The sequence below is a fragment of the Saccopteryx leptura genome, chromosome 8, assembly GCF_036850995.1.
Source record: "Saccopteryx leptura isolate mSacLep1 chromosome 8, mSacLep1_pri_phased_curated, whole genome shotgun sequence".
NCBI classification, from domain to species: Eukaryota; Metazoa; Chordata; class Mammalia; order Chiroptera; family Emballonuridae; genus Saccopteryx; species Saccopteryx leptura.
In genome coordinates, this window is record NC_089510.1 from 26,718,272 (window position 1) to 26,745,509 (window position 27,238).

The 27,238-nt window shown below is 38.4% G+C and overlaps 1 protein-coding gene across 2 annotated transcripts in view; it reads left to right on the forward strand.

Moving 5' to 3' along the window:
• The window catches only part of EPHA6 (EPH receptor A6), an 883,820-nt gene that overhangs the window by 610,526 nt on the left and 246,056 nt on the right, over positions 1-27,238 (forward strand). For both annotated transcript variants that reach the window (XM_066348030.1, XM_066348031.1), the window contains one exon: positions 9,453-9,638. In XM_066348030.1, the coding sequence (XP_066204127.1) occupies positions 9,453-9,638 (186 nt within the window). The remainder of the gene's footprint in view (positions 1-9,452; positions 9,639-27,238) is intronic.

Consider the following 27,238-nt stretch of genomic DNA (forward strand, 5'->3'; position numbering starts at 1 on the left):
TTTGTGAGCACTGAATGTGAGTGGGTTTTGGAGCCCAGTGTGTATTTTTACTTGCCCACCGGGTGCAAGCTAGAATTATAGACTATGGCCCACCAGTTTGTGGCTCCGTTGTTTCTTTACCGACTGTCCGAACCCAATGCAAACCTGCATGGGCAGGGCTGCTGTGATAGTGGGCCTGGCCGTGGCTCCTGGCTTTACAGTTGTATTTGGGAACATGTTTTAGCAGAAGAGAATAAAAACTTGCCCCAAAAGGATAATAAAAAACTGTTTAATGTTTGCTTTGTGGTGGTGGTGGTGGTGTGTGTGTGTGTGTGTGTGTGAGTAATATGTTACTTAACTTACTCACTGAAGAAATCCTGTCCCATATTTTGATAAAGATGTTTAAAAAACTGATTCTCAGGTCTTAAAGAAATTCTGCTTTCTAGCCTAGACTTTAAGAACCAACAAATGAAAGATAAATTACGTGTTTTACACAGCCTCTGGGGTATCAGGGTATTTTTAAATGACTCAGTGGATGCGGAGGACCCGGGTTCGATTCCCAGCCAGGGCACACAGGAGAAGCGCCCATTTGCTTCTCCACCCCTCCGCCGCGCTTTCCCTCTCTGTCTCTCTCTTCCCCTCCCGCAGCCAAGGCTCCATTGGAGCAAAGATGGCCCGGGCGCTGGGGATGGCTCTGTGGCCTCTGCCCCAGGCGCTAGAGTGGCTCTGGTCGCAACATGGCGACGCCCAGGGTGGGCAGAGCATCGCCCCCTGGAGGGCAGAGCGTAGCCCCTGGTGGGCGTGCCGGGTGGATCCCGGTCGGGCGCATGCGGGAGTCTGTCTGACTGTCTCTCCCTGTTTCCAGCTTCAGAAAAATGAAAAAAAAAAAAAAAAAAAAAAAAAAATGACTCAATGGTTACATAAAACTTTCCTAAGATTCAAAAAGCTTTGCAAATATTTACACATTAATCTTTATCTCCTAAAAACTAGATGAGTGGTAGGTATTTGTTGGGCAGATAAAATGTATTATGCTCACTTTGTTAAAGAGGCCGTTGCCCAGGTGGTATTAATGTGTGTTGGGGTGGGCTAAAGGCAGGCAGAATCCTTGTAGCCTGGGGCTTGGTTTTGGGATTAAGCCTTTCCTACCCTTTTTGGTGTAAGGTGGTACAATCCTATCATGCCTCAGAGAAGTGACTTTGTATTAGAGACTTCCCTATTATGTATATTGGATTAAGGGTTTGGATTTCTACACTATAAAATGGGAACGGAGCGGGAGTTTGGCTCTTGGTTCCTGAGGTTAGCATGAGAGAGCGGAGAGAGTAGAGCCAGCAGCGGAAGGAGGCCACGTGGTGGAGGCCAGGAGAAGCAGCCAAGATGGCGGAGTGCTGAGTGAGATGCCAGTTTGTGTAGAGTTTGTATCTGGGATAAGGAAGGAGATGGGGAACTGAGGAGAAGAAGGCTGGTGAGCTAGAAACCTTTGATTCTAGGAAACTCGGATAAGTCAGTGGCTTTGTGAGCACTGAGTGTGACTGGGTTTTGGAGCCCAGTGTGTATTTTTACTTGCCCGCCGGGTGCAAGCTAGATTAAAGACTATGGCCCACCAGTTTTTGGCTCCATGGTTTCTTTACCGACTGTCCGAATCCAATGCGAACCTGCATGGACCGGGCTGCTCTGATGCTGGCCCTGGCCGTGGCTCCTGGCTTTACAGTATTTAACCCACCCACAATGATACTAAAGCAGAAAAAAGTAGTATGACTTCCTCTAACACCACAAAACAGTGGTGATACCAGAAATAAAAGTCCTAACCTGTAAAACCTCTCCTCTTGCAAGTCTTAGTCTAATCCTCCTACAGTCAAGCCTTGTTAAACATGAGAAATCTGGCATCGTGCTGAACCTTTCTGTGAAGCTGAATCAGAAGTATTCAAATTTTATTTCAACATATGTGAGATCCTAAGTTCTCTAAAACACAGTGTTCTCTTTCATTTGTAAAAGGTATGCTATGGATCAGGAAGAAATCAGACAGAATTAGTCATAAGGATTCTGATATTTCAGCCTTGAATGACAGACAATGAATACAACAGTGGTGGATGACCCTCTTGATTACAGTAATTAGTAATGGAATTTACCTTAAGACCTCAAAAGACAAATATTCCTCTTTCTTTATATGATACTTAAAAATATTTTTCTTGTTTTCTTTACACTTCAGAAGGAAAGTAGATTATGCATAGTGAGTATGCAAAGGAGTTTATTATTGAATTATTATATATTTATTAATTGTTGTATTTTAAAGTGGATACGACTATAAAACTACTTTTGGCCCACCCTCTATGTTATATTACTACTCTCAAGCCAAAGATCCCAGGAACACATTATAGTTTAAAAAGTTGGGTTCAGAATGATAGTGTCAGTAAGTGGGTGTTTGACAAAACCTATTATATAGGATTTGGGCTTTTGTTGGGTGATTTGAGAGATGGTCTAAGGAAGTAGGGGTCTGCTCTAGATTAAATGCAAATAGAAAACAGAGACAATTCTGTGATTGTGTGTCTGGGTTGTTGGTTGGTTGGTTGGTTGGTTGGTTGGTTGGTTGGTTGGTGGGTGAGTTGGTTTTTGTTTGTTTTTTGCCTCCTATTCAACCCGTTGGTAAGGGAGGGATTCCCATCTTCGGGTTATGGGATGAATGAATGCCCAGCACCCTACATTAGACAGATGAGATTGACAGATATTTGTTAATTATGTACACTCGCAGCCCAGGGGAAGGAAGACACCACACGCCACAGAGTGCCACACAAGGGTTGCACGCGGGATGGCTAAACAAGCAGGAGCTGTAGAGTGCAAGCTGTGTAGTATCAAGAGGGTGAGGTACTCCTGTTCCCTTAGGAGGATGTGATCGGCTTGTTTGAATCATTCCACAAGCTGGCAGGAAAGTAAAACCTGCTCCTTAGGCAAAAAGAGGAAATGTATCTGATCTCTTTGATAAGAAGGGTTGTTTGGCTATCTTATCTGTAGGAGCAAAGTGTCAGGAGAATCTGTGGTAAGGCCATTTGAGACCCCCCCCAACTTTCCCCAGATAGCAAAGCTGCACATAATACTGGGCCCTAATTTTAGGACTTTAATTACAGTATCTTAATTAATTATATCTAGAGAAAGGGAACACTAAAGCAAGAATGAGGTTATAATTGGGAAAGAATTAGCAGTCACTCATTTTAGCCAAGAGAGGAGGGGCTGTTTAGTATTTTTGGCCCTATGACCTTGCCTTTATCTGACCTTAGGCAAAATTATGCATTGACCTTGCTCTGCCCCATTTATCATGGTCTCAGAATAACGTTATCAAGGTTGGTCTGATGTCTAACAGGAGAATAATATAGCCCAGATCTGAGAGCAAAAGCCAGCTTCTGATTATAGAGCTGCTATTTTTTTTTTTTCTCATTTGGAAGGACCCGAGAGTAGTGAGATACTGAATCAGATGGGTTGATTAGAGAAAGTTTTCTGAAGATGGGACCTCAAATCTTAGCCTTTACTGCTAATAAGAAGCCACCCACGTAAAGGGGGACTAAGGAGAGGGGAGACCAGGGAGGAAGAAGGAAAACTTAGGGACAGCATTGCCATGAGAGGGAAACTGAAAGTGTGAAGAAACAGCAAGGACACACCTCATTACACCTGGGAGGCTCTTTGCATCGCTGGCTCTCAAGGGGTTGGAGGTAGTGGAAAACCGAGATCTTCGAACATGGGAAGTAAAATTGTGGAGAGCCTCCAAAGGATCATGATATGACAGTTCTCCAAGACGATTGTCCTTCACCACCTCCACCAGCCTCCCACACTTTCACTTCGATTATGTAGGCTTTATGTGGATAATGCAATATTAATTGATATTTTAATATGATTCTACACATTATACAGCAAAGTTGCTTGTCCAGAAAGGTTTTACCACCATCCAGGGAGATAGATGAGGTTGTTAGCCAGTGAATGGCCTGTCCATGGCAGAAGATATAATTATCCTAGATATAATTTTCTTTGCTCATTTGAAACTAGAGAGACAGTAGTATTTTTGTGTGTGTGTATTTTTCCAAAGTTAGAAGTGGAGAGATGGTCAGATAGACTCCCGTATGCACCTGACCGGGATACACCCGGCATGCCCATCAGGGGACAATGCTGTGCCCATTAAGAGCACTGCTCCATTGCAACCAGAGCCATTCTAGCCCCTGAGGTGGAGGCCATGGAGCCATCCTCAGTGCCTGGGCCAACTTTGCTCCAATGGAGCCTTGGCTGTGGGAGGGGAAGAGAGAATAGAGAGGAAGGAGAGGAGTAAGGGCAGAGAAGCAGATGGGTGCTCTTCTGTGTGCCCTGACTGGGAATCGAACCCAGGACTTCCACACACCAGGCTGATGTTCTACCACTGAGTCAGCACCGACAGTAGTGATTTTTTTTTCCAGACCATCTGATATACAGCATATTTGAGCAAGGTCTCCATTTTCATTTTATAGAGAAAGGATCCTAGTATATAGTTTTATCATTCCATCCACTTGTGCATACCCAGTTGACGTGATTGAATGCTATACAGTAGTTGGCTTAAAGACACCATTGTTATCAGTTGGAAATTTAGCATACTAAAACAAGAAAAGCAGAGAGTACTGGTTATAAGCAAGAACTCTAATACCAGACTGGGTTCAAATTACAACTCTACCACTTTCTAAGTTATGCCACCGTGGACAAGATACTTAGCTCATGTGCCTCAGTTTCCTCATCTGTAAAGTGGAGACAATAATGGTACCCACCTCAAAGGTTTGTTGTTGAGATTAAAATATATATTTAATTTTTACACCTCACTCATGATAAGTGCTTTACCTTTGTTAATAATGATGATGACAGGGTATTGGTAAAGGTATTAGTTAAGACCATTTCTGTAGTCAGTGAGTTACTGATGAACTAACCAGCACTTATAAACATTAACAGATCTTATTGAGGAACTATTTATAATTATTGATCTTATGGCAATATGTAGGGCCTCTTCTCTTGCAGTAGGGTAACAATATAATGGATTGGTCTTTGGCATCCTCTAAAAATATACATTTAATCTAAAATATTTTTTTCCTCTCTGCCCAATATGTCTGATACTTCCAGACCTACCACGGGTAGGATTTTTATAAATTCTGTGATTGAATTTTTTAGACTTTGCCTTAAGAATGAGCTAGTAGTCTCAGATCTTTAATTGAGGCAACTGGGTTTAGTGTTACTGAAATAAGTGTGATAACAGCTTGATCACAAAAAAATTGACATGAAGAAAACACCTGCCTGGTGTTAATAAGGTACATGAATTTCAGACAACAGAAAATAAAAGAAAATTACCACCATGCCTGTCTTAATAAAATACCAACAGGGTTTTCTATTTAGTTCACTATATTTAAAAAGTTTATTTGAATTACTGTGAAATGTTAACAGGAAATCAATTGGATTATGGGAATCCTGGCAGGTGCAGAGTTTAAAAATACTGCTGAATGTTTATACGTACTAACAGATTGATTAAGGCAACATAAAAGAAAAAGAAAAGAAAAATGTTTGTTTTGTTCTAGATATTTATTACAACAAACCAGAGTGATCTGAAAAATAATTTCAAGTACCTTAGTGGGCCTGAATTAATTGGACATTAACTTCCACATATGGACATTTCTTTTCTCTCAACGTTCAGAACCTCAATAAAAAAAGGTTGGAAATTTCTATCAGCTTAAAAGTGGTATTGCCATCCTTACAAAAAATAAAAAACTGAGGCCTCTAAATATGGTGGAGTAGGTAGTTTTAGGGCTCTGTTCCTTTATAAAAACAACTAACGAGCTGGCAAACTGTCAGAACCAACTTCCCAGGAACTTTGGAACCTAGTCAAAACCTTATACCAAACAAGGGAAAGTGTAATAAAGAAAGAAGTTGCTGCTGCCCTGGCCGAGTAGCAACAAAACAATGTTTCTCTCTCTCTTTTCCTTCCTCTTGCTCTAAAACTCAATCAATAATTTTTTTTAAATAAAAAAGAAACTGCTGCAATTGCAGTAAGAGGGTTTTTAGCCCTGGCTGGATAGCTTAGTTGGTTAGAGCATGAATAAATGGAACAACAAATCAATGTTTCTCTCTCTTTCTCCCTCTCCTCCTTCCTCTCTCTCTTAAAAACCAATTTAAAAAAATTTTAGAGAGGATCTTTGGCATTTGAAATTGCTTGCTTTCCATCCCTCATTCACCAAATTGGCAGCAGCTGTCAAGATGGCGGCCCCTACTCCTGGTACAGGATGCTTGTGTCAGAGAAAACAGAAAATTCTCAAAGAATTGGCATGGATACCTTGACCAGTCTGATGGTTCCTTAAGGAAGGTCATAAGGCCATGTTTGTTTTGCCAGCTTCAGTTGCTCCAAGGACTGAGGCAACTTTCAGTGTGTTATTTGCTGAAAGCATTTCAAGGCAAAGGTATTGGTCACTGAAGCCTGCAGCAAAGGATATCATTTGAGACGAGCAATAAATAGACTGAAAAATATGGGAAGAAAGAGTTTGGGAAAGGAGCTACATGAGGGAATAAGGGCTTTTAAAAGCTCCTGGTATACCCAGAAAACAAGGTCAGGCACACGCCCAGGGCAGAACATGCGCTCTGAATAGGCCAGCGAGGACTCTGAGCTTCACCATGGGCTGATATTCAGGCTCCAGGCAAGCAGGACGCAAAGGTCCAAGTACAACTGCTGACAACCCGGCTAGACACAGAAGGACTGCCCCAGAAAACAGCTAATCGACAAAATTTGGGAGAATATTATATACTTTTTCTATTTTGGGCTCCAAGCATTTAAAAGAAAGGCCTGAAAAAATCCTAGCTGACCACTAAGATAATGGATTACAGACTTCAGTGGCCACACATGACAAAGAATACAGACTTAAAACAGTTTAGAAAAGTCATTAAGCAAACAGCAACGGTTCACAACAAGTAGCAACAACCAATCCTAGGGAGAAGGAAGAATCTGAGTTCCAGAATTTCTTTTTTTTTACTGATTTTAATTAATTGTGTTTACATAGATTCCAGCGTTGCCCTGAATGCATCCCCCCTCCACCGCACTCCCCCCAACATCTCCCTTGCCCCCCTCCCCATAGCGCCCTCCCCCCTCCCTTCAACTTTATCCTTTCCTATCATTCCCTTTCCCTCTGTTCTCTTTTCCTCTGGTCCCTTTGATCCCTCCTCTGTCTCAATTCCGTTCCTCAGTTCACATTGTTCATTGGATTCCTCAAATGAGTGAGGTCATATAATATTTTTCTTTTTCTGCCTGGCTTATTTTACTTAACATTATAGTTTCCATGTCCATCCATGTTGTTGCAAAAGGTAAGATTTCCTTCTTTTTCATGGTTCCATAGTATTCCATTATATATATGTACTACAGCTTTTTAATCCACTTGTACACAATGGGAGAACATATTTGACAATATGTCTGATAAGGGGTTAATAACCAAAATTTATAAAGAACTTGTAAAACTCAACACCAGGAAGATAAACAGTCCAATCAAAAAATGGGCAAAAGAAATGAATAGATACTTTTCCAAAGAGGATATACAGATGGCCAATAGGCATATGAAAAAATGCTCAACATCACTAATCATTAGAGAAATGCAAATTAAAACCACAATGAGATATCACCTCACACCAGTCAGAATGGCGCTCATCAACAAAACAACACAGAATAAGTGCTGGCAAGGATGTGGAGAAAAGGGAACCCTCCTGCACTGCTGGTGGGAATGCAGACTGGTGCAGCCACTGTGGAAAACAGTATGGAGATTCCTCAAGAAATTAAAAATCGAACTGCCTTTTGACCTAGCTATACTACTGTTAGGAATATACCCCAAGAACACCATAGCACTGTTTCAAAAGAAGAAATGCACCCCCATATTTATGGCAGTATTGTTCACAATAGCGAAGATCTGGAAACAGCCCAAGTGTCCATCAGTGGACAAGTGGATTAAAAAGCTTTGGTACATATATACTATAGAATACTACTCAGCCATAAGAAATGACGACATCGGATCATTTACAACAACATGGATGGACCTTGATAACATTATACTGAGCGAAATAAGTAAATCAGAAAAAACTAAGAACTATATGATTCCATACATAGGTGGGACATAAAAATGAGACTCAGGGACATGGACAAGAGTGTGGGGGTTACAGGAATATACCCCAAGAACACTATAGCCCTGTTTCAAAAGGAGAAATGCACCCCCATATTTATGGCAGCATCGTTCACAATAGCGAAGATCTGGAAACAGCCCAAGTGTCCGTCAGAATTTCAATTTATCCAAAACATTCAGTTTTCAACAAAAAAATCATTAATTGTTCAAAGAAACAAGTATGATCCATATATAGGAAATATTCTACCTATTTTCAAAGCATTGAATTTCAAGCTTTGTGGAATTGGCTGTGTTGCACTGAGAGAGCCTCTGACCTTCTTCCCCACAATAGCTTCTCTAGTCGACTTATGTCCTTACTGCCCCAAATCCTCATCTTTTTGCTACTTCTGATCTTTGAATCTTTGTCTTCACTTCCCTTCATAAACCCCTGTCTGCATTTTTGCTGCTTTTCTTGAATACCCAAATCTTTCCCATCATTCAAGGTCCAGAAAAACTTCCACCTCCTCCGGGAGGTTTTTCAGCTCCCACCGTTCTTACCTATTTAATGCAGCATCGGCAGGGCTTGGGTCTTACATTCTTAAGTGGTTTCATCTGTGTTTATCAAACTCTCCTACTAGACTCTAAAATCCTGAGAACATGTATGTGGTATATTTGGTATATGTGTGGTAAACTCATGGTAAGTATTTGGCCATTATTTAATGTGTCCAAGGGAGCCATTGCTGAATTTACTGTTTTTGTATTCCAAACATGTGACTTATAATTTACCCTGTGTAATTACTTATGAGAGTTGAGTTTGTAGTGTGGCCTTTTCAATAAGTTCATATACAAATTGACCCTAGCATTGATTTCTAATGGCAGTGAAGCCCAGGCACATGGCCCAGGAGATTGATTCAACTGTGTATGCCTGAAGAATTCCCCGAATAGAATAGGCATTTAACCCACATGTCAGTATTAAGAACAGGAACCCATGTATCAGTATTGAAAATAACAAGAAAAGTTATACAACGATTGCTTTTCCATAGAATTACATTAACATCTCCCATTCAACTATTCTTAATTTCTCAGCAGATCAGGGATATATGTCAGTGGTAGTGCCTCTGGTACAACATACAAAAATGTGTTCTGCTATTCATTATAAACGAGGTTGATCAAGCATATTGTTATCACAAATTTAGTTTTTAAGAAAGAAAAATCCGTGTGGAAAAGACACACTTGAGAGTTACTACGTTAAAAAAAAAAAAAAAAAAAACGTTGGTACTGTCTGACAACTCACTTTTCCTGGAATATAAGTATCCTCCTTAAACAAATAACTACTTTTGTTCATATTTTAAGGAGAATTTGGAGAAGTCTGTAGTGGACGTTTGAAGACACCAGGGAAAAGGGAGATCCCAGTTGCCATCAAAACTTTGAAAGGTGGCCACATGGATCGGCAAAGAAGAGATTTCCTAAGAGAAGCTAGTATCATGGGTCAGTTTGACCACCCAAATATCATTCGACTAGAAGGTGTTGTCACAAAAAGTAAGTACTGATTTCCTTCAATACTACTTTTATCTATTTATCTCAGTTCTTTTATTTAAAAACAAAAACAAAACTTAGTAGTAATACTATAGCCATTAATGGGATCATTTAGTTCAGATATCATCTTCTGATATCACCCCTTAGAGTCTTGATATTAATTGGACTATGACATTATCAGAGTTTGCATTGGTCACCAAAGAGCTTTGAAATGGTATTTATTACCTGTAAATCATTTGCTAATTTAACTTGAAGTAATTAATCAAGCATAATGAGTTATATACTTCTTTTTCAATTCCTATAAGCTATTTACTGTTTTGAAAGCTGCCTAAGTTTCTGTATTAGTAAAAGAAACAGTTTAATATTTTGGATCATTAAGGTAAAATACTTCTGTTTGGAAATGAATTGCATACACAAACATGGAATGTTTTATCTGAAGTAAAGCTTTTAAACAATAAGTTCTGTGTGGAACCCATCTATACATAAATGCCATTAGGACTAAATTATTTTAATTTATATAAATTGAAGATAGAATTATAATTTTTGAAATATAATTCTTGTTTTTAATAGAAATAGTGGAATGAAAGCTATTCTTTTGAAAAGAAGTCTCTTAAAAATCTATAATTAATCATATTTCTAAGAACTAGATTGCTATATATTTACTTTTATTTGTCTAATAATAGGAAATAAACCCTAACTATATTTCTTCTTACTTTATTCACTAATGAATTATAACATATAAAACCCAATACAAAATGGCACTATAAAAACAATTTAAACATTTGAGAGGCATTTAATTTCATTTATGTAAAACTAGAATTTTGTGTCATATTTGGAAGCAGAAAAGCATAAAAATTTACTAAATATATAATTGATTATATGTCTGAAACTCAAGTTCTCTTCACAAGGCATTGGCCAACATGCTGTCCAAGGGGAGCAGAGGATTACTGACAGCCGTGATAGTCTGGAAGACTCAAAAGAATGCATTTGAGGACAGCTGTTGCAGTAAGCTGTCACTTTAGTGGCTTCAATGGGGCCTTCCAGTATTCATGCCCTTGTGTTGTTCTTCCCCACATTGACTCTGGGCTTGTCCATGTGACTAGCCTTGGCCAATGAGACATCAACAAGTGTGGTACAACTGAGAACATCTGAACATCTTACATGTGCGTACATTGGGGCTTGTCCTCTTTCAGAATTCCTTCCTGTAACCCAGCATCCAAAGCAAAACCAATTCTTATGGTGAGGATACAGCCAATACTGCAAAGAGATGGAGAACTGAGGCTCTCCACTTGGTAGCTCTATCTGAGCTCCCAGAAGACAGCACTGAATGCCAGCCTAGTGATGAACCATCTCAGGCATGGCACACCTTACCCCAACCACCACCATGCAGCTGCAATGGATACCTTGTGGAGCAAAGAGTCACCCTACTCAGTGCAGTCATTCTATTATATCATGAGAGATAATAAAATGGTGGTTGTTTTAAGCCACAGAGTTTTGAGTAATTTATGACATAGCAATAGCTAACCAAACAGATAGACCTCAGTTAGAATGCTGCTCTCATCACTTACCTTGTATAGGTTTAGGGAAATTACTTAACACCTCTATCCTTTACTTCCCCATCTGTACAATAGGGCCAAAGTGACTTCTGTTCCATAGGAATGCTGTCAGGACTACATTTGTAAATATATAAAGCATAGTCTGGCTCACAGTAAGCCACATTAAATAGTAGCCCATTATTGGTGCTGTTTTCCAGTCACTTTACACATATGGTTTGCCATTTCATTCTCACGGCAGCTCTTCTGGTATCAATATCCATTGAATCTCAGACAGTAATCAACCTTTATAAGGAGCCATAACTCAAGTCAGTAGCATGGCAGGTGTTCAAACTGTCTGTCTGACTCTAAAACCCATGAGGATTTTGTTTGTTTATTGTTGTTTGTTTTTGCTATATCGCAGTGAATAAGTCATAGTTTTACCCTTTAATTAGCTTATCTGAATTACGTTAATAATCTGATATTACTTTTTAAAATATGTTGCATCTTTAAATAAGGAGTTGTTTAGGTGAATAAAGTAAATTATCTCTAAAATGTTAAATTAGAAAGATTTAGCTATGTCACAATACCTAGCAAAGATTATAATCTAAAAGAGAGGAAATAATATATTACTCTCTTCTTTTATAGTTTCTGACTTCCTTGTTATTACTTTAGCATGAGTATTTCAAGTTACCCCTTTTGTTTTATATCTCTCTGGAAGGAAAAAGATAAATTTAAAATTGGGTTATAAATCTTTGCAAAGCATTTAAAATAACAATTTAAGTATGATGTTGAAATCCTCTTATGTGTATTTATGCATGAAATATTTGGAAAGAAGTGTCCAACAATAAATTCAAAGTCGAAAAGTACCAGAAATTTATTTTCTCCTTTTGATAAATCACACTGTGTGATTTTTTTTTATAATTCCTATGTGTTTTATTTACATGTTATAAAAACTTGAAAGTATACGAAAAGGAAAAAGATTTATAATCATATGAAGTAGTAGGAATTATACATATTTATTCTAAATCAACTGAATAAGATTAGTAAGGTAGTCTGTGGCACTTGTCAGTAAGTTTGAAATACTCAGTTTATTTTACGTAGACATCCCAACACTGACAGAGTTATTACTTTACATCTCTAACAATCCTGTCTCAAAACAGGGCCAGTGACCTCAACATAGCCAAGTTTATATGATCCCAAAGTCAAGGTCCTTGATCCATTTTAAGAAAAAGAGACCCTGGCCGGCTGGCTCACTGGTAGAGCATTGGCCCGGTGTGTAGAAGTCCCGGGTTCAATTCCCGGCCAGAACACAGGAGAGGCATCCATCTGCTTCTCCACCCCTCCCCCTCTCCTTTCTCTTTATTTCTCTCATCCCCTCCCACAGCCAAGACTCCATTGGAGCAAAGTTGGCCCGGGCACTGAAGATGGCTCCATGGTCTCTGCCTCAGACCCTAGAATGGCTCCAGTTGTAGCGGAGCAACGCCCCAGATGGGCAGAGCATTGCCCCTTAGTGGGCATGCTGGGTGGATCCAGTCAGGGACATGCAGAAATCTGTCTCTCTGCCTTCCTGCTTCTCACTTCAGGAAAAAAAAAAAAAGGAAAAGAAAAGGGGACAAAAGTAGAGGGAAAAAGAAAAGAAAGGATAAATTCAAAATGCTTTTTAGTAGCAATAACCATTATAGTTTTGATTGGTAAGAGTGAGCCCCATGTAAGGGTGTGGTAGGGGTACTGGGTGGGCGCCGGAGATCGTGAAAGGAGTGGTTCCCACACAGATAAGTGGGCAAATTTATACTGTTATCGCCTTGACTCCAGTGCTATGGGACTGTTAGGAGAAAGGCAATAAATAAATGAATGTTTCATTCCCTAAATACATGGTAATTATTCCAAGATTTCCTTTAAGTAGCTAATAGATAGCTAGCAATTAATTCTCCCTAAGGACTACCATATTGCATAGAAGATAATACTGACAAAAAAAAGGCATATAATATAGATTTATGCAGTCATGTTAGTAGAGAGTATCCTGGGGTTCTGAGAAATAAATGCACAGACTCTCAGTCTAAACTAATGCAAAATTACAGGTCAAAATTTTCATCAGATCCTTTTAAAAGTTCTTAACATGCATACTTTTTATCTTATAGTATAGGTTTTATCTCTGAGAGATATATACTGCAATGTTCTTAAGAAAACTTCTACTCTTTCATATTTGAGCATATAACTATTTTTATTTTAAAACTAAAAGTTAAATGATTAAAAACTATATTATATAAAAAGCATATCTAGCCTGACCAGGCAGTGGCGCAGTGGATAGAGTGTCTGACTGGGATGCAGAAGATCCAGGTTCAAAACCGCGAGGTTGCTGGCTTGAGTGTGGGCTCACTAGCTTAACTGCAGGGTCGCTGGCTTGAGCATGGGATCATAGACATGACCCTATGGTCACTGGCTTTAGCCCAGAGGTCACTGGCTTGAAGCCCAAGGTCACTGGCTTGAGCAAGGAGTCACTCGGTCTGCTGTAGCCCCCCAGTAAAGGCACATATGAGAAAGCAATCATTGAACAACTAAGGAGTCGCAACAAAGAATTGATCACACACACACACAAAGTGTATCTAATAAAAGTTAAACCTATTTATTTGATACATATCACAATTTCATTAACCTGTTAATATATAACTGCTATAAAAAGATATTAATCTAGCTAAACTTTATGCTTAACACATACTTTTTTTTCCAAGAAAAATAGAAACCATCAGTTAGAGAATAGCCATTAATAACATGGATAATACCAATTTGTAACAGCTATATACAACAGTATACAACAGTCTCATGAACTACATATCCAAAAGAGAAAATGCTAACCTTCTATAAAAATATAAGAATTGTGGTTAAATTATGAAGAGATATAGTTTAGACATCACACTCCAGAAGATTGGGCCATACAGTTTGAAATGTTGATGGAAGAACCAGAAGAGATAATGAAGTACCTATATAACAGCATAGTAGGTCACCACGAAATTTAGATATACTGACTTCAGTAAATAATGAATCTAGTAAGAAGGAATAGAAGCCAATCAGTATAGCAAACAAATTCCTAAACATAACGTCATCTCACCATAGGACATTCCTAAAGACTCCATGGGATGATACAGAAAGCATAACAGAAAGTGCTAGGCCTGCTCAAAACCTTTTAGAACACTCCAAGAATTTGTGGGTCTCTTGCAAACAGTTTTGATGCCACATGGAATTAAAGTCAGAGAGTCAACTCAAGCCATCGAAATACGTTTTACATTAAATGCACAAGAACTGCATTTAATGCAGTTCTGGTCCCAAAATTGCATTTTATTTGTCAAGTAATACATTCTCCCACCAACATGACATCTGCCACTCAACCTGGTTGTCATATCCTGCTACAAGGCACGACTTGAACAAGTCTCTCAGCATCCTTAGGCCTCAATTTTTTTCCTCTGTATAAAGGATTGAAAAGTGTAAATTGGCTGGAAAACAATAAAGATCAAATCCAGCTCTAATATTTTTGTATTTCATTCCTTTGCCAAAAGAAGAGAATCGAGATGTTAGTGAGGGACATTTGTGCCAGTGATAACTTATCACGCTACCTCCAACTTAAAGTCAAGTTCATATCAATGATCTAAGAATATGATGGAGCAGTTCAGGAAGAAACAAAACGTGTCTTCAGTAAAGTTTTTAGTCTAACAACCTATAAAATAGAAAGAGATAGGTAAACTTTTCTTGTAAGCAAAATCAAGGTTTGGCATATAGAATATACATCACAGGGGGTAAAGTATTCTGCAAAACTGGTTCCAAAGAAAGAAATTAAATGATTGGGTTTGTTGTTTTGTTTTTTTTTTCTGGAATTCAGCTACCTTGCTAACTAAGGTAGGTTAAGAGTTTTGTTTTGTTTTGTTTTCCAAGTAACATTTACTGAGCACTCCGAGGTATTAGATACAATTGCTGATTAAAACCTAGAGATACAAGAAAGGCCTTAGTGCACTTGGGAAACTCATTTGTTGCAGACAGTCCACTGGGAATGTCTTATAGGCTGGTATTTCCCAGTATGCTGTGGCGTGTGCTGTTTTGGATACAATTTATTCATGAATTTATCCATTTATTCATTTAGTGAATGTTTGTTTGGGTGCCTACTCTTCAAGTCATTTGTAATTAATAGTGAAAAAGACAGAGCTTCTACCTACTGGGGGAGAAAAGAAATCTAAATACGGGGTGCACAAAACAGTTGTGAGTTCGTGAAACAGAGTGTATTCTTGTATTATTTATTTGTATTGCAACTGTAAACTTACTTTTGCCCACCTGTTCTATAAATATCAACTTCAGTGAAGAAGGGAAAAAAGCCTCTAAAGTGAAGGAGCAAGCCGTGCCAAGCTTTGCTCGGAGAGTATTCCAGGCAGGGGAAACAAGAAGTTCTAAACCCTGTGCACAGAAGGAAGTCGGCATGTTAGGAGAGCATCCAGAACAGCTGAAGCAAAGCCGTGACAGCTCAGGTTACAGGCTGAAAGAAAAAACAAACCAACCTAGCATCAGGAAAAAGCAGTATGAAGCTAGCGTAGCAGTCCAAGTGAAAAATATTATTGAGAAAACAGATTAAGATAAAAAAAAAAAAAGAAGGGAGTATATTTAAGAGATATTTTAGGTTGTATTAAGAGACTTTAGTGACTATATGCAGGGATAGTTTCAAATGACTTCCACGTTTCTGGTTTACATAAGTAGGAAAATCGGAGAAATTACAGACTTGGAGGGGAAATAATGAATTCTGAATTGGACATGATACCTTTAAGGTGCTGGGGACATTTAAAGACTTCCAGGAAGCCTGTGGAGTCTGGGGGACGTCTGGGCTGCAGCACAAATTACGGAGTCCTCATGGATGAGTACTGCTGGGTGGCTGAAGCCATAGGGTAGATGGGATTACCCAGAAGGTGAGGAGAACCTCCCTCAACAGGCAGACAGAAGACAAGGCCCAACCTGAAAGAGGAAGAGCAGATTTCCAAGCATGAGGGAGAGTTCCATACGATAAAATGACCTGAGATGCCAAGTAAGATAAGGATTGAGAATCATCTGCTTTTTGATGCAATTGGGAGGGGGCGGCCCATTACTGTACAGTATGGAGGCCAGATTGCATGAACTATATGAGTGCGTGAGGCATGTGTACACTGTGATCAGACTAATGGGTTCAAAAAAGCAAATTAGATTGTGTTGATTTCTTACTTAAATCCAAAATGCTTAGCATTCTCTCTCTCTCTCTCTTTTTTTTTTTCTTTTGCAAGAGGGAGAAAAGGAGAGAGATGAGAAACATCAACTCATAGTTGCAGCACTTTAGTTGTTCATTGATTGCTTCTCATATGTGCCTTGATCCCAGGGGGCTTAAGCAAGGGAGCCAGTAACCCCTTGCTCAAGCCAGTGATTTTGGGCTCAAGCCAGTGACCTTTGGGCTCAAGTCAGAGTCCATGGGATCATGTCAATGATTTCATGCTCAAGCCAGTGACCCCATACTCAGGCTGGTAAACCCACGCTCAAGCTGGAAACCTTAGGTTTTCAAACCTGGGACCTCAGCATCCCAGGTCAACACTCTATTCACTGTGCCACCACCAGTCATGCATAGATAGCATTCTTTAATTAACTTACTCATTAATTCACGTAATACTTTTAATGTTCCTACCTACTCTGTGCCAGGCTCTTTTAGGTATTTAGTAGCAAATAAAAAAGCTAAAATGTCTGCTCTCCTTAATTAGGCTCCTGTGTCTACCTCCTCTGGTTCTATTGTTCATCATTCTCTGGAGTACTAGATTGTATTCATGCTAAATGACAAAAGTATCTCAAAACTTACACTCATTTCTTTCCTGTGTCTCTTCCTATTCTCCATCCTTGAGGAGCTGGAAGAGAATGTACCAAGCTGATCCTAACTGGGTTACATAGATGACTAGGATATGAAGAGACTGTTGGTTCCTAGAAGGCCTAGCTGCCTCTGGAGTTACCGGCTTTCCTTTTCACCAGTGATGTCAGAGGCAAGATCGTTTCCTCAGATGATGAGTAAACGGTTGGGGATAGCTTCTGATTAAAAGGTGAAGGAAAACTGATCAGGAAAAGTTAGAAAGATTGTGGGCATCACTGAGAACACAGGAGAACCTGGAAATCATGACAGAAGGCACTGCCCCAAAAAGCACTATTGATAAATGTGGGAAAGAGTGATAGCATGAAACCGAGGAGAGATTCAATCCCAGGAAACAGGAAAGAGGACAGGCAGCAAGAAGAGAAGAACTCATGCTCTGGTATATTTTCTCTGTTCCTAATATCCTCAGTATTGACTGTTTCATGTTACTGAAAATTGTAGTGAATTGTTCTTGTCCAATGCCTGGAACCTCAATAGATTCTCAGGATAACTATGACAAAGCATTTGCCATTGGGAATTATAATGTATACATATTGATAAATGAAAATGAATTAAGAGTGACAGTAACAAAGGGCCCTGTGTATCAGACTCTGTCCAAGTAACACTGGGGCTAATTGGGATCACCAGGTTATTTTCTTTCTGCCAGAGTACGCTTTGTTCTTTGCAAGAGGGAACATACTCCTGTAGTCAGGAAGAATTTATTCTTGCCCTTCAGTGTTTAAGTACCTGGATTTTCTCAAGGTTATTCGCTTTAATCACCTCCTTAGATTTACTTCTTACTATCTTATTCCTGTGGTTCTCTCTTCCCTACACCAGCCTGATAATTATTGGGTAGAGTGTAATAAGGAGTAGCAGGTTAAAAAATTCTAGTTTAACGAGTTACTCAGTGTGAAGATAACACTGTAAACTGCAAAAACTAGAAGAGAAAAGGGAATATAAGTACAATTTTATGCCTGCATAATATTGCCTTTTAATACCTCTAAATAAAACTGAATAGAGCCATCTGGATGGTGAAATCTTATTTTCCAAAAAATATATATTCCTTCCAAATTGCTCAGGACGGAATTCATTCTGGTAACAAGTTTGATGGTTCTGAATTTGAGAAGAACAATAGGTAATCTTATATTATAGACATGACTGCATTCATGCACTCAGAATGAGAACCATTCTACTAGGCTGCAAGGTAAGGCAATCATTTAGCCATTATTCAGGAACTTTAATCCAGAATCCTGATGGTCTCATCTAGTTTTGGCTAAAGACCAGTAGAAGTCTCAATAGCTAAAAATTATTATGCCTTCTCACTCCTGTATATATGATGTCTAATTTAAAAAATTCATAAAATTAATAAATGTAAATATAGCAAGCTCCTTATTTATCCCATAATTAATTTTTTTTTCTGAAGTTGGAAACGAGGAGGCAGTCAGACAGACTCCTGCATGCTCCCGACCAGGATCCACCCGGCATGCCCACCAGGGGGCGATGCTCTGCCCATCTGGGGCGTTGCTCTGCTGCAACCAGAGCCATTCTTGCGCCTGAGGCAGAGGCCATGGAGCCATCCTCAGCGCCCGGGTCAACTTTGCTCCAATGGAGCCTTGGCTGCAGGGGGGGAAGAGAGAGACAGAGAGAAGAGGGGGAGGGGTGGAGAAGCAGATGGGCGCTTCTCCTGTGTGCCCTGGCCGGGAATCGAACCCAGGACTCCTGCATGCCAGGCCGACGCTTTACCCCTGAGCCAACTGGCCAGGGCTCCCATAATTAATATTTAATGCTTTTTTTGTTGTTATAATATGTCACTGTGGCACATATACACTATGGAATACTACTCAGCCATAAGAAATGATGACATCAGATCATTTATAGCAAAATGGTGGGATCTTGATAACATTATACGAAGTGAAATAAGTAAATCAGAAAAAAACAGGAACTGCATTATTCCATACGTAGGTGGGACATAAAAGTGAGACTAAGAGACATTGATAAGAGTGTGGTGGTTACGGGGGGAGGGGGGAGAGGGAGAGGGAAAGGGGAAGGGGAGGGGGAGGGGCACAAAGAAAACTAGATAGAAGGTGACAGAGGACAATATGACTTTGGTTGATGAGTATGCAACATAATTGAATGACAAGATAACCTGGATATGTTATCTTTGAATATATGTATCCTGATTTATTGATGTCGCCCCATTAAAAAAAATAAAATTATTAAAAAAAAAAGAATATGTCACTGTGACTGTACTTAAATTTCTATTTTGATATAATTTTTTTCTTACACAAAAATAATGAAAATAATATAGTTCCCATATAAACATCACTCAGTCTTCTTTGATGTTATTATTTCACATAACCACAGGACTATTATCAAAGCCAAGAGCTAAACATCATTGCAATACTATTTACTAAGTTATTGACTTCTATTCAGATTTTATCAACTTTTCACTGTCTTTTTTCTCTTCCACAGTCCTATCTAGGATTTCACATTATATTTAGTTATCATCTTAGTATCTTCCAATCTGTGAAAATTCTTGTCTTTCCTTGTCTTTCATAGCCTTGACACTTTTCAGGAATACTAACCAGTTATTTTTTAGAATGTTTCTCTTTTGGAGTGTGTCTGTTGTTTTTCATGATCTGATTTGAGGTTATGCATTTTGGGCAGGAGTATCACAAAAGGTAATATTCTCAGTACATTTCTCAGGGAGAACATGTTGTCCACAAGCCTTATTCCTGGGGATATTAACATGGATCTCTGGGATAGAGTGGTATCTTCTAGATTATGTCATTATAAAGTTAATTTTTCTCTTTTTTATTTAATATATATTTTGGAGGAGTCTATGAAAATATCCTGTTTCTCCTCTAATTTTCCCCACTAATTTTATTATTCATGATAGATCTTGCCTGTAACAATTCTTACTATTATAATCTAATGGTGAATATTCTATTTACCTCTTTCTACGCTTTTTAATTGAAATGTTTCTTTCTTTAAGGAAGAGCTATATTGCAGAATGTTCTATAATATGGGATTATATAATAAGTGGCCTTATGACTGTAGTTTCCTTCTCTTTACAAAAGTGCACCTTTTGAGGTTCATGCATGTTTGCAGTTATGTTGAGGAGTGTTCCTTTATACGGATGCACCGTAGTTTGGTTCTGTGTTCAGTGGCTGAACGACATTAGGGTTTTTAATTTGGATGATTATTAATAAAACTATGAACATTCATATTAGGTTTTTGCATAAACATATATTTACATATATCTTGGGTAAATACCTAGGTGTTGAATATCTGGATCCTATGGTAAATGTATGTTTAATTTCATAATAAACTGCCAGACTGTTTTATAAACTGAATGTGCAATTTTTCATTCCCATTAATAATTATGAGAGTTTTATTGGCTCTGAATCTTTTTATACTTGATATTGTCATTTTAAAAATATGTTAACCATTCCAGTTAGTTTATATTGATACCATTGTTATTTTAATTTGCATTTCCCTAATAATTTGATTTTCATCATCTTTTTATATGCTTATTTACTATCCATATTTCTTCTTTAATGAAATGTATCTTCAAATTTTTGTCCATTTTCTTTTATTAGGATTTTTTTCTTAAAAGTATTTAAAATATATTTTCTGTATATAATCTTTTGTCAGAAATGTTATTTGTAGATATTTTTCTTTTATGAATTGTTCTTATTGGTTGGTGTGGTATCTGAAAACTCTATACCTAACCCAAAGTCACAAAGATGTTCCCTTTTACTATTCTCTAGAACTGTTATAGTTTTATCTTCACATCTAGATCTATGATCTATTTTGAGTTAATTTTTACATAAAGTGGGATGTATGGTCCAAGGTTCATTTTTTTTTTTTGCATATAGATCATTTTACCACCATTTATTGGTTGTTTTTTAATATAAAACTCTCTCTCTCTCTCTCTTTAATGAAAGGGTAGGGGAAGAGAGGGAGGGAGGAAGAAAAGGAGAGAGAGACAGGAAGGAGAGAGATGAGAAGCATCAATTCTTTGTTGTGGCACTTTAGTTATTAATTGATTGCATCTCATATGTGCCTTGACTGGGGGGCTCCAGCTGAGCCAGTGACCCCTTGCCCAAGCCAGTGATCTTGGGCTCAAGCCAACGACCTTGGGATCTTATTGATGATCCCAAGCTCAAGCCAGAGACCCCACGCTCAAGCGAGTGAGCCTGAGTTCAAGCTAGATGAGCCTGCACTCCAGCCAGTGACCTTGGGGTTTGAACCTGGGACCTCAGCATCCCAGACCGACACTCTCTCCACTGTGCCACTACAGGTCAGGCTGTTTCTCTCATTTCTAAGTTCCCATCTTTGTTTGAAATCCTTCAGTGGCTTTCCTGTACCTAGAGGACAAATTCATGCTGCTGAATAGAGAAATTCAAATTCTGTGTGACTGGTTCCTCCTCATAACATAACTTTCACCTCATTTCCCTCCTTCTCTAGCTCTTAGTTTATGTTCTTTCAACTGCGAATCATTAGTAATTTCCTCAAACATACCGTATCGTTTCTTAGTTCACATATTTTATCATATATGGCCCTGTTCTTGGAAAGCCCTTCCTCTTCCTATTTCCCATCACCCTTAGCTCAGCTTATAAGGGATGACTCAGCTTATATGAAACATCTGTACTGGGTTACATGTCTACATTGTACTTAACATGTTTTACTGTGGTTACCATTTATATGCATGGCCTTACTGCTTTCTTAGTCCTCACCCTATAATATTATGACTGTGGCACCCTTTTCCCACGCCCTTGCCTCGTTTTCTGGGACAGTCTCACCAGCGTGTTAGCTAAAGCAATGCGGCATCTCGGCTGTCTTATACCCCAGTTCGGGCTCCCTCTCTTCTGCACACTACTTGTCACAGTCATCGGTAGAACAAAACTATCCTACCATTTATGCATATATCTGGAGTCATCAAGACCCCACAATTTCTGGGTCGTGTGCTGAGTGAATCAAGGGGAAATGCTTTCTCTATCCACTTGATTCCTCAGTTTTTTTTATAGTTACCAAATCTATTCTCATTGACTCAGGGCAGCCAAAATCTCTCTGGAACAGTTTCATTTGTTTTATGATAGATCTTAATTTTCTGATAATAAAAGGCTAACGTTGGTATACTGACCACCCTAATTTTCTCCTCTTAATCTTACTTTTCTTTTCCATTCTAGCTTCACCTCACTGTTCTCTTAATTTCCTCGGTCCCAAATCTCCAATATATACCAACCTAATATGTATTTTAAATCTATTTATTTTTAAATAGAGAAGGATATCTTGTATTATATTGTCAAGGGAGTTTGGAGAGGTTATAATCTAGTGAGAACAGTGTGTATTCTTTTCATTGTGGTACCAGCAGGGTGCTGAGGCCTTATTGAACATATATTCATGTGGAAAAAGGAAAACAGCAAGGAAAGAAGGAAAAGAAAAAAAGAAAAGAAAAAGAAAAGGGGGACTAAAATAAGGAAAAGAAAGAACCTAATTTTCAAGGACTTCGAGCTCATTTCTATACATTAACATTCTCTCATGCCAGTCATAGTCAAATAAAATTGGCAGCTTTTCTCATAAATGTGCTTCTCTGTACAGCAATCACATTTAGCTATTTTTCCCTCTGAAACTTTAACTGTCTGCATTACATCATAATTATTTAGGTACATATATATCTTTTTCTGCTCTAGACCAGAATCAACTTGAAATTAGAACCACAGCTCATTCACCTTCATATATATCCCCCCATTTCCTCATCTGTATCTCATATTCTGCACTCAGTCCTAACTGTGAAAAGGATAAATAAATGTATTATTGTGTTCTGGAGGCCTGATAAATAAAAGTAGACCCCCCCTTCGTCCACTGTTGATTGAGATACAGCAACAGAATGATGTGAATGTATTGATATTTTCACTAAGTCACATCAATTACTGAGCGGATGTATTCATTTTTCTGCTCATCACAAATGTCAGCCAAGACATCAGTGATTTTTTTCTCTCCTCTTTCAGATGCAAGGGTTGTTTCAGGATTCTGAGCCCTAAAAATAATCCATTGGCCTTTCCCCTAAACATTAACGGGTATGATTCTCTTGAAACAAGTTCAGTTTCCATTTCGGCATGGCCATTTATTATATGGGACATGCTATTGCATTTGGTACAGCAATCCAAACATAAAGAAGTGATGGCCCCTCTGTGACTTTGTTACTATTTCATATACTAAATCACTAAAGTAGTTCATTACATTGAAATGAAAGTATTATAAAAGGCCTAAGAGTTAATTTTGTGATTTAATTTCTTTAATATAGATTATATCTCATTGCAAGAAATTCCATGATATTCCCTAAGGAAAACAGTTCTGGTTAAGACGTACATATAAGGCTGCTATTGAAACACAAACAAAGCAAGGGGCTACTTAGAGAGCGGAAGAAACAGGGGTGAGCCTGGTGGGTTTTCTTAGTTTCTTTCTCCAAATAGAAAGAATTTATAGTTAGTATAATTACTTTTTCCATATTAACAAAATAAATTGACTAAAATGAAAACAAAGGCCTCCTTTATGTCAACTCTAATTTTCTAAACTCTTCTGCCAGAATGGCCGTTGAGTTGATTGGTAAGAGACTGAGACATTATTTTCCACTACTGTCACGGAAAAAATATGGAAAATTACAGTTATCAGATGATGAGAGTTTTAATTTAACAACATGTAAAGTTTAAAGTTACTATTTTTTTCAAGATGGAACAAAAGAAATAGCCACAGTTCTTTGGTATATTTCCCAGTTTTAGCTACAAGGAAATTCTTAGTTGCTAAGGAGACCCAACCTTCTGTCTAATTATTAAGGCCTACACTTTTTACTAATTAAGAAATTGAGAACTGGACAGGAAGACTGAAAGAAAAAATGGTTGCTAGGAAATCCAATTATGAATGGAGCAAACCCCTTTCTAAATCAAATTTGAATTCCTTCAATGGCTTATGAAAAAACCTAGTTATAAATTTAATGGAATAAGGGGTATATTTTTGCTTGTTAAAGATGTCTGTCACAGTCTTTTTTTAAAAAAAAAATCATAATATTCAGAGACATTATGAGAAAAACCACGCTATAGTTTAGAATCTTGATAAGTCAATCATGGAAAGACAGACATACTTCAAACATTAATCTCAGTGGGTGACATTAGACGTATGCAGTACAAAAAATATTAATTTCTAAATTTTGTCCCAAAATACCTCTTCATTGATATAGAAATAATAAAAGAATGGTTATCAAGTTATATATTCTGTATATTCTAAATTTAAACTACTGTAACTTATTTTTGGTTTTTGTAATGTTTTTCCCAAATAAAACCTTGTCCTATGAAACTTTGCTCACAATGGTCAGGTTAAATACAGTTAAAAGAACAGATTAGAGACCCTGTTAACATCTACTTTGTGATTCTCTAAAACCTTGATTTAAGGAAATCTTCTGAAGTCAACCCAATTGCCTCATAAACTGCTCTTCCTGCTTTTATTCTGACGCTCACCACAACCTGTTCTTCACACCAGCCAGAGTGATTGCTGTAAAACTTTTGCAACATGCACTTAGGGGGAAAATCCAATTTTTACTTTGGCCTACGATGTGGTTAATAATTCTGGACACTGCCCTGGCCGGTTGGCTCAGCGGTAGAGCGTCGGCCTGGCGTGTGGGGGACCCGGGTTTGATTCCCGGCCAGGGCACATAGGAGAAGCGCCCATTTGCTTCTCCACCCCCCCTCCTTCCCCTCCCTCTCTTCCCCTCCCGCAGCGGAGGCTCCATTGGAGCAAAGATGGCCCGGGCGCTGGGGATGGCTCCTTGGCCTCTGCCCCAGGCGCTAGAGTGGCTCTGGTCGCGGCAGAGCGACGCCCCGGAGGGGCAGAGCATCGCCCCTGGTGGGCGTGCCGGGTGGATCCCGGTCGGGCGCATGCGGGAGTCTGTCTGACTGTCTCTCCCCATTTCCAGCTTCAGAAAAAAAATACAAAAATACAAAAAAATAATAATAATAATAATCTGGACACTGCTACCTTCTCAGATGTTATCTCCTTCTTTCCCCTCCGATCCAAGGAGCCACAGATGGGCTGTGCCTTCAACGCACCAAAGTTGCAGCTAGCTGCTTCAGGGCTTCTGCGCCTTCCCAAATATCCTCGCAAGACTCGCTTCTGAAAACCTGAAAACCCTACTTCCGTCTAAAGTAGCCCTCCTATTTTAGCATCTATCTTTGTTTTCTTCCCTCGTATATATAATTCTATCAAATCAACTAGGCACAGAATATTCTGCGCTAAAGACAGTCCCAATGTATTTGAAAGTCAGCACTGAACAGAGTTGCTTTATATGAAAACAAACCATTTTAAGCAATGATATCATTAAAACAATATCACACTAGCATTTCTGAAATTTCCAGTTTTACTCCTGCCTTCATTTTGTCACATCACCAAATATGTATTACCTAAACCAAATAAATTATTCAGTTTAATTTTGTGTGTGTGTGTGTGTGTGTGTGACAGAGACAGGGAGAGAGACAGAGAGACAGATAGGAACAGACAGACAGGAAGGGAGAGAGTTGAGAAGCATCAATTCTTTGTTGCGGCACCTTAAGTTGTTCATTGATTGCTCTCTCATATGTGCCTTGACCGGGGGACTACAACAGAGCAAGTGAGCCCTTATTCAAGCCAGCAACCATGGCCTCAAGCCAGCCATCATGGGGTCATGTCTATGATCCCACGCTAAAGCTGGTGAGCCCATGCTCAAGACAGTGACCAGGGGGGTTTCAAACACGGGTCCTCTGCGTCCCAGTCCTTATCCACTGCACCACAGCCTGGTCAGGCTCAGTTTAAAATTTAAAAGACGATGTAGACCAGAACTGAACTATGTGTCTCTGTAATGTATTTTTATAGTATACCAAATTGGATATGATGGGATTCTTACCTTATAATTATTTGTTAAATCAGATATATAATTAATCTAAATACTCTGGAATTGGGATTATGTACTAAATAATGGAATTATCAAACACTTACATATGTTGAGAATTATATAGCGAAGTCCCTCCAGTTTAGATGGATTAGGCTTTTGCAAATGAATTAATAAAATAAACCTTTAAAAAAACTTAAAGCCAGATTTTTTTTTAAGTAAGTTAATTTTACAAAGCATGTTTATTGGAAAGCAAAGTGAATCACTTTTAATTAAATGAATTCCCTGAATAACAAACTTATAACAATAGTCTTTTAGTTCAATAAAATTATTTTCTAAACCAAGTTTATTTCTTAGGAGAGACTACACCAAGAATATAATAGTGTTTATCTTTGGATTACAGCTTTGGAATGATTTTCTTTGTTTCATCATCATACTTTTGCATATTGTCTGTGTTTCCTCCAGTAAATAAATATTGTGTTGGTATTTTGATTATGAGCTACAACGAAATTTTTCTTTGTATTAAATTGAATATCCTTACTAAATTGCCACTCTCATGGGCCAAAACTTATTGAATGTAAGGAATTTCATATAGTTCTACCTAAGAGGTTATATTTCTAATAAACTCAATTTTTAGGTCCATTGGCCAACTAACAAGTGGAATTTTATGTATATAGATATTTTTTTTAAAATAAACCCTTGAAACAATTGAGGTAAACATTTTGCTGAATAAAATAATACATTGATTAATGATATAAACCGAAGTCATTCTACTTTAAGGAAAAATTTAAAAACAGTAAATGTATTAGGTCACATAATTGAAAAGTGCCACAGTAATCTAAGAACTAAGCTAGATGCTGGGGCTTAAATGACTATAAAATTATCCCCCCCAAATTGCCTCTACTCTTTCTTCATGTTCTTTTTGACTTCCTTTTTAGGCAGATTCTTTCTACTTGTTGGGAAAAATAGTTCCCTGCAGATGTGGTGACAGAGTTGTCCCTAGTAGGGCCACATGCCCATCTTGGGTATAATTGTATCGCAGTGGATGGAATGCTATAGCCAGACTGTATCACATGCCAATCCACTCTGGAGGGTGAGAATGACAAGAATAGCTTGGAACCAGCAAGGGCCATTTCCAAAAAAAGGAAAGACAACAAGGAAATAATTGATGTCCACTATATGGTTTTTTAAAAATTATCTAAGAAAGTAATCTGTTTGGGGTTTTTTGTTTTGTTTTGTTTTGTTTTTGTATTTT